General features: G+C 40.6%; 1 protein-coding gene across 3 annotated transcripts in view; it reads right to left on the minus strand.

The window, feature by feature from the left end:
* Positions 1-8,945, minus strand: part of tnpo1 (transportin 1) — a 45,134-nt gene extending 36,189 nt beyond the window's left edge. For all 3 annotated transcript variants that reach the window (XR_004762257.1, XM_035390442.1, XM_035390441.1), the window contains exons 1-5: positions 8,788-8,945; positions 8,537-8,650; positions 7,051-7,126; positions 1,964-2,113; positions 406-512 (exon numbers count right to left, since the gene is read on the minus strand). Coding sequence is in view for 2 of the 3 variants with exons in the window: in XM_035390442.1 (XP_035246333.1) it covers positions 406-512; positions 1,964-2,113; positions 7,051-7,126; positions 8,537-8,641 (438 nt within the window). In the remaining variant the exon portion in view is untranslated. The remainder of the gene's footprint in view (positions 1-405; positions 513-1,963; positions 2,114-7,050; positions 7,127-8,536; positions 8,651-8,787) is intronic.
* Positions 8,946-9,159: the final 214 nt, after the last annotated feature.

A 9,159-nucleotide genomic window follows, 5' to 3' on the forward strand; every position in this document is an offset into this window, starting at 1 on the left:
GTCATTCCGCATTTGGTGCAAAGGGCATCGTGCACAGAGACTTGGTTAGCATCTACAGTAAATCTGGCCTTCATTGCCTCTCGAAGTTTAATGTTTAAGGACTTCAGTATGATTTTTCCTCTTAAATATTTGATCATATTAAATATAATCGAATAAAATGTATTGCCATTATTTTATTGTTTGCCATCGCTATGTCACAAGCCATCGCTGATGTTTTTTGTTTTTCTTTTATAACAGACGCAGCGCTTCATACTTCATTCAGTGAACAGAGCGAACAGACATGCTACGCTTACGGCTAGCAGAAGCGCTGACGCCCTAGAGGCCTTCGAGTCTCCCGAACGCCCCTCCGTGTCGGGACACGGCCCACGGCCGAGCTCGGGAGGCGGAGACCCCCTCCCCTCTCACCTCACACGTGTTGTAGTCCTCGGAGTCCAGGAGGGTGCACAGCTTGGGCAGCAGCTCCGGCCAGTTCTGCAGCTCTCCCTTGGAGGCAATGGTCGTGATCAAGATGCCTGTACGGAGAGCAGGAGGTTAGCGCGCCGCCGCGGCCGCCTCTCAAACGCTAATTAAAAAAGCCTCCCTTCCCCTGCTGCTGAGAACTCGACCGCACGCAGAGGGAGAGGCTGCGGTTTGTACCGCGTCCGAATCTGCGATGGACCATTAACCTCCAACCTGAAGCAAGAGACAAATGAAAACTGTGGCTCTGTTTTCTATAGTTTTAAATATGAGAGCAAAATGCAAAAAAGCATTTCCTGTAGTTCCAAGTCACGCGCCATGTGACGGGCAGAAGAAGCGCACTGATCTGAAAGGAGAGCATCCTCCCAGGACCGCCAGCGAGGGGATCGCAATAGCACGCAAGCGCCTCTATTCCCCGCGGTTGTTTGTCAGATGTCTGGTCCCCATGACACAGTGTCAGCTGATGTCCGCTAGTTATTACGGTCCACCTTACGGCAATGCCATCTGCAATATCGGTGATGACTTCATGAGCATTTATGGACAACATGGAGATAATAATTTCTCAGAAACGGTGCTACTGCAGCAATCTACGACTCTAAATGTGGGTACTGTCAGAGATAATATGCACTCTGTAATGCCAGCAGTCAAAACTGATGTACAATTATGTGGTGTGTTAAGAGTCATCACCAATAAAATACAAAAGAAAATTCATAAACGTTTTTTTTTTTTGTTTTGTTTTGTTTCCCCACATCTGACTAATATGTCTGTAACTGTGCCATTTCTGTGAGAACTGAAAAGGCCAAACCACCATCTTTGCTTGTGTAACATATTCATCTGCACAGAACACATGAACACAATCTCAGCAGTGCAGTGGATCAGGTACAGTAAGCTAAGCAGCCCCTGTGAAGGCATTCAGACTCCACTGAATAAAGTAAAAATGCTCTATATACTGCATAATCTACTGGTAGACTGACTATTTAAATTTAAAAATATATACCATCACAGATGTTTAAAATTATGTTATAGGACAGACTTATTAAGTCAGAAAAATATGAAAAGAGATGGGATGTAATGTGCTACAATAGAACTCCAGCTGCCTAGCCTTTCAAAGTGCTGAACCGACAAAGAGACCAAACACCATATAAAAATGTTTTACTTAAAATTTAAATTATACTATACAAATTATATTTTTAAAAGTTTTGAAGACTTATATTTTACATATAGAAAGTGCACAGCAGCAAGAATGCGCCTCCGTTCAACCCATGACAGGTGGTTCCCCACATTTTTGAGTAGCCAGCCTGGTGAGAAAAGTAGCCAGCTTGGGATGTCTGCGATTCTGATGACACCATTTTTACTACATGTATTAGTAAACCGTAATTATGTCCACAAGTAGCAGGCCAAACAGAGGACTGCAGTCGGCCATTTAGCCAACAGCCGATGCTCGGGGAAGTGCTCGCTTGAATAAGCCAATAGCAGGACACATCTTGTTGCCGCGGTGTCATCTTACCCACAGTGGCTCGGATGAGTGGGGATGCGTCCCCAATGTTCTGCAGGCACTCGTTCTTGATGAAGTCCGAAACGCCATTGGGGAAGGTTTGGTAGTGCGCCTTCACGTTGTTCTTCAGGATGAGACCACTCAGGGATCTCGTGGGCTCATCTGTGGAGAAAACACAACAGTTTAAGGAGGTGAGAGAGTGCAGGACTGTGGGCGATGATGACACAGAAAGGCAACCTTGAAAAGGCGTGGATCCAAAGCAGTTCACTTTGCTAATCCACAATAGCATGCTCATTGTGCCAAAAAATCCAAGAAATTTCTCAAAGGTCCACCATTTCCAACTCAAACACTTCAGAAAAGTGGTAAAAGCCTCAATAGCATAATCCCAGGAAATGGCACTGCTGTTGGACCATCAGGTAATAGAATTTCCTGAGTAAAGCGGTCTTGACCGAAGAGGGTTCAAGTCTGTGTCACGGCCGCAAATGTTGAAACTATGCTGAATGTACAGTAACAAGAAGAGTTCCATTGATTTATGTTTTTGTATTATTCAGTATGATGTGGCAAAAAACACTCATCCGCATCACAAAATATGGGAAAGAAAACATTTCTTCGCCTCAGGCTTAAGACAGTGAGCACAGTATTTGAACACCCTCCCGCCCCCCCAGTTCCTCACCTCCTTTATGACACTCACTCATATTCTTCCAGCTGGCACCTGCTAGAGACTTGCACTAATTTAGCAGCTGCTAAACAGACACATCCATTGTGTCTTGCACAGCCCTCACTGTTAGATGGCATTCATTAATGTAGATGAACATTTCACATTAGCCATTCAAGTTTAGCATCCTGTGCCTACCCAGACCTTAACCCTGCATCGGGCTGCTTCCAAGACTGATACCATACCCAGCATGCAACAGTGCTGCCATTTATTGCATGAACTAAATTCCTGAGTGAACTTTTGTGAATGAAAACAAGCAAATGCTGTGGTAACTCTGGTCACAACCGTCTATCATTAATGGGAAAACTCTTAATGCAAATGAGCTCTTTTACTGGATAACATTAACCATTTTGACAATGGTTCATGAACATTTGTATAGTTTTATTATGTTTTGTTTAATGAGAAAACTTAACTCGGGTCTTCTTTTTGGGTGAACTAAAATACTCCAGACCCACTAACTCACTGGAATTAAGCCTTAACCATTTTTTTCTTGCAATGTTTGCAAATGTATTAGTATGACGTGGGCATTCCATTCATAAAAGCCTGATAGTAGATGCGAGCAAGACCACAAATTAGATTGTCTGAGGTGCTGAGATACATTCTGAGGCTGATTAATGCTTTAATTTCAGCAGTGAGATTCTCACACTGTAATTTATACCCAACACCTATTTCAATCTTGTCTTGTCTGACAGGAAACACAGTTCCAGGAAAACCCTTTCCAATTAGTGCCTCCTAGTATAATATGAACACTGTAGTCCTTTATCTGCTTCCCTACATTTCAGTAAACCTTAAGCACCACCAGGAAAACATAATTTTAAGATACAATTTAGTCAAAGCTGCACAGCATCCAATACTTGTTCACATAAAAAGCCATGGATGCTGCCTAAACAGCAATATTCCCGTGATCATTTTTGTCACTCTGGAGACAGCAAACGATGACTGAAATTAAAATTAAAGGTAGGAAGCGCTTAAATGAAAGTGCTCATCTACATTCGCACAGAATTGTCCTTGTGACTGAGCACATCTCAGTTCATCATGAAAATGCCAAAGCCAATCTAGTCCAGCCCAGTCTCGATTAGACTTGAATATCATCTGAAGAGTCCTGCAAAAGGGTGATTGGTACAAAACTGACAGAGGTGGTGGCATTTTCACGAAATATTCAAACGAAAATTACTGAGAATCAAAGTCTTTCACGAAACTGAATGCTTCCGAAAGCCTTCAGGGGACAAATATCCTTATATGTTTATTCACATTGCAGCTTCACACATTATAGGCTATAGCCTATATTCATACTAAAATATCGAACCAGATTTTTTCATTGTCATTGGTTAGACTGAAATGCATGGGCATAGCCATGCTGATTCCAAACAGGACAAATGAATGTTAGAATTTCACTATAGAAGCCACCGTACTTTTGGATGGTGTATCAGTATTCATTTTAATTTAGTTTTTCCTGACAATGACAGTGATGATTAACATTAAATTAAGATTAAAGGATAACAAAATATAGGCTAAGTGTATTACATATTTATTGGGCAGACTAAAAGGACAGGTGTCTAAACACCACAAACAAGAGGGCTACTCTCTTCATTATTTCGGCCTGCATGCCATAGTGGCAAAGATTCTTTTCCTATACTGACCATCAGTATTTGACCAAGTACATTAAGAAGTGCACAAAAGCATGCGTAAGTTATTGTACAACCCTGTAGGCTATATGAATAATGTATCCTCAAAACAGAAATGTGTCAATGATTGGCAGCTTTTTTGATCTCTGATTTAATGCACTGTGCTGAAGAGAATATATCAAGAAAAGCTCACCATACAAAAGTTACATCAGCAGTAGCTACATCCTGGCATAACAAAATGATTCATTTTCTGTCCATCTATACTAATTATTATGTTCCAGAACCTAGAAACGACATTTACTCCATTTGTGGATGAGTTTGTATAAATTGCTACCTTTCACGTTGATATCTATAGCCTATATACCACTAAACTGTTAAAGCAAGCCAAGAGTAGCTGTCAGAACAGCCATGCAATAGGCCAGACATCGAGAAAGGCCAATGGTTAGGGACATGGGGTGGTGAGTTTAATTCCCAGTCGGGACACTGTTGTTGTACCCTTGAGCGCAGCACCCAACCTGTATTGCTTCAGTAAATATCCAGCTGTATTGCATGAATAGCATGTAAAGAATGCAAAGCTGTGTAAATCGCTCAGGATAAAGGCAGACTGCTAAAAGCATAAACAGGTGGCCTGGTTGTCTGGGCATCAACTTCATTCAACAGGGGAAAACTTATTTTCATGTACTTTGAACAGCCTCCCAACATAGCCTAGTTCGGGCAATATGGGGACAATTCATGTATAACAAGTAGCAGGCATATTCCAATCTGCTTTCAGAACAATGTACTTTGCAGAGTGCACAGATCAAAATCCTTCGCCTTTATTAAAATGGAAAAACACCATCAAAAAATTAAACAACTTGCCATATAAAAAGTAAACCAATTAAAACAGGTACAATGCACAGCTTCCTTAATGCCAAACCGACTTGCCAGGTAATGTAACCTCTTGGCTTTAGGCTTGAAATTTGTTTTCAGCAGTGTTTTCTTGATGTGTTCTTCAGAAGGTTAAACACTGCTAAAATAATCCACCCTCTGATCCTTCCATCACTTCAAGCATGCCATTAGTCTACTAGCATTCAAGACCATTTTTCATACCACAGACACACATCTGGGAATCCTACAGCCTCAGAGAATTAGACATTTCTATTTACACCTTAAAATCAATCAATCCTCACAACCATATTTTAAAGGGTATGAAATGTATTACAACAAAACCTATACCATCAAATGGCAACAAGATTCGCTGACTTGTTACTTGTAAAATAGCCTAGATGCTCAAGCTTATTCTGACTGTTCCCAAATGGAGTGAAACTAAATCTGAATTTTTTCTTTTCACCACAGGTTTGTCTGATAAGCTGCTGCTTCTTACCATCAATACGTGCTTAAAATGGATTTTTGGCTCCCAAACAAACAACTTGTATGACATAATTTCACACAACTTGTCAAAAACACATTTTTCAAGACCACTCAGATTCTGTCTGAACAGTGGTAATGAGCCTTGCAAGATTCCAGGAGGGTATCTTGCAAAAACATTTCCATGACATAAACAAGAAAGCAAGCAAGCAAGCAAGACACAAACAAGAAAGCTTAACTGGAGGAGGCCGTGATATTTTCAGAGCAAATATACCACACCTTTTTCTTTCAGAAAAGTAGCTACCTCCCTTTGAGGCAGTTTTCAACAGTGCATGAAAATTAACCACCCAATGCAAGTCAGCCGTTTATTTCGAAAAGGCAAGGTCTCCATTGAATTCTGAGAGAGGTGAGGAAAATGCCGTAACTTAATTTCTCCCTAGGCAAGGAGCAGACAAACAGATGTTCCATGAGTTTAAGATGAAACTAGGAAGTGGACCAAGCAGCATAAAGATTTCCTGTTGCAGATAATGTATGGATGTACAACATACAATTGGGGCTACATTTTAGGCCAGGTTGGGCAAGGGGTTACTAGTAGCCTATATTTAGGATACATTCAGACAACTGCATAAAGGTATACAGATTGGCTCTCTGGATTTCTTCTTTCCATTAAGCACTTAGGAAAGGGGAAGACCAGCTAGAACAAGCCATCAATCCATGCACTGCCTTGTGGTGCTATTCGCTCAAACCCTTTATTGTTAAATTGGATCACTAATTAGGTTCACTTTACTGAGTGCTGTTCCTCCAGAACTAGGTTGCCTTCTGTTAACATGACCCACACAAAATGAACATAACTGGAACTCCAGTTGGTCAAACCAAGCCCTATACTGTCACCCTCTTGGTTTATAATGAGCTATCCACACCTTCCTCTAGTTCTTTATGGACACACAGTACTATCCTGCCATCTTAGACAAGTCTGTTCAATGTTTGAAAAGGTGGGAGCCTACAACTTATCTGACACAGTTCTTTAATGCAAGCCCTTTTCAACTGTATGTGAACAGCTTGTCAATTTTAAATGCAGATGGTCACACTGTAAGGCCATAGTCTAAGCAGTGCCGGGCAACAGAGTTAAAATTAGAATGACCCATATTTTTCCTAGCATTTCATCCCTGACATGTGTCTGAGAATATCCATTTGGCAACACCATACAGTACCACCGTTAGTTGAACCATATGCCAAAATGAAAAATAAAATGATATTGCTTCTACGTAAACAGAAGACCAGAGAACTTGCTTAACACTGGTGAAATTATATAAATTTAAATACAAACCATTTACATTGTGCGAATTTCACATTATAGGCTACATCAGTGCAAAAAGAATTGACCAAACATGTAAGAAGAGCGAAAATGTTACCTTCAGATTTTAACTTCGTTAGTACAAATATCAAGTAGTTGTTAAAGTCGGGATACTGGTTTAATTGTTCCAGTTTCTGTAAAGAACAGGGTTAAGGAAAAGTGTAACGGGAATCCACATCAGATAACACCTCATTTTAAATACAGCGCAGTGCAACAAACAACCAGATCCAACGGGGAATATTGTATTGCAAGCAGTGGAACAGGCTCTTCACGTGGGAAGCCAATTTCCCACCATCTCTTTTTGCAATACAGGAGAATAGCTGTATATAAAGTATATAGCTAAGTGCAACTGTTGTATGCGGTTAACAGATCGTTATCCACCATTCCTCTCAGAGCTTTTGCTAACAGAAAGAGAAAGAGCAAGTTTTAGACAAGCACAACGCGAAAGGGAACAAACCCCTACCTTAGCCTAATGTGATTAGAGAATAGAAGACCCTCTTGTACAGATAAACGAGCCTGTGGGAACGCAACGAATAGCTAATACATCCATGTTTACCAAACGCATGTCAAACAAAACAACAAGCCCCATTGGCAAGTGTGGCATATTCATCTCTTTAATAACCTCTAAACTCGCTTTGAATAAGAGCATTCCGTGTCACGTAAACCGCGGTTCACTTCAAGACAGAGAAATATTAGTCAGTTTATTTTCATAAATGAGCTTTATAATTTATATTTGAACCCAGCAGGCAAGTGCCGATTCGTCATGTTAAACATGCGAACAACGAAAGGATTATTCGATGTGTTTTATTGAATCTTTGTCTTGTGCCCTTAGACAGCTAGCATCTGTTTAACTTGATGGTAGAGGTGACATATACATTTGGGTACAAATTAAGGTCATGTTTCTGCAGCCAACGCAGAACTGCGTGACAACCTAGATGCAATTCATTATCAGGAAGTGATTAGCAAATTGCATGTATCAAAATGCTTTTGATCTAATCCTCTGCTAAGCAGTTTCTTTGTTAGACAGACTGGTAAAAATCCTGCCATCACCCGCTCCAGTCTAATAATGTCATGACAGTAGGTAACACTCAATATTCAGCGCACGAAAGTACAGTCGGCTATTACTCCAAACTTGCTTGCTTGAAACCACCTATGAACCGAACGAAAAAGAATAATCTAACCCGCACGACAAACGTTAACACTTGCGAAAATACACGACTATAGCTGACAAGCTATTTGCTAACCACAGCTAGAGTACAGTTAAGGAACATCACATCCATTCAGGATTCAGAAAAGCCAGGATTACACCTTTCGATATACAATCATCATATTGTAAAACTAGTTAGCTAGCTATCTCCCGAACTGCCAGCTTGTTCACAAGCGCTAGCCTAACCATATAGTACAATGTGTGGGTTCCAATCTGCATCCCGCGTGTAACCGTAGGTAACCACTAATGACATAGATAACTTCACAAGAAAACTAAACTGACCACAAACCAATAATCTTTTTTTTTTATTATTATTTTGATTTCAAAAAAAGGATACTTGTTGGACGGATCTTTGTGTGGACGTATCGGGAGACTGGGACTCTTTCAGAAGCTGTAAAATTTGTTGAAGTCCTTGCTCGTCTGGTTTCCACTCATACTCCATCTTGGTTTGCTGCAATGAGATCAGACACAGAATGAAATTCGGTACAAAAACTGTGGATGACCTTCAGTTAAATACAGAGTACAATACACTGTAGCAGCTTTGCTGGCTCTTTACATTTTCAATGTTCTTGACTCCTTGAAACCCACCTCTTTTGTTTTTCTTATTGGAGTCGCCTACAACGACGTGAAAGACATGGACAGGGGCCTTACAGCGTCGGAACATTCAGTTTTGCTACAAGCTCAACACATACGGAGTCATGGCGCATTTACAATCCTGCCCTAAAACTGAAGACGTTTTCAGTGGGGTCCTAGCGCCTGTTAGTTTGTGGAATTGAATTCGCCTTCAGTCGCAATTCCAGAAAAAGCTATTGTTGCGATGGCTGGTATAATTTTTAATTTGTTTAATGAATCTGTTCATGTGTTTTTTTATAGACTTAACACAAAATATGCATGTCTTAGATGTGCATGTTCTGATGTAAATTATGGGTCGAGTTATTTGTTAAATGAATTGTGATTTTA

The sequence above is a fragment of the Anguilla anguilla genome, chromosome 14 (assembly GCF_013347855.1).
Source record: "Anguilla anguilla isolate fAngAng1 chromosome 14, fAngAng1.pri, whole genome shotgun sequence".
In the NCBI taxonomy this organism is placed as follows: Eukaryota; Metazoa; Chordata; class Actinopteri; order Anguilliformes; family Anguillidae; genus Anguilla; species Anguilla anguilla.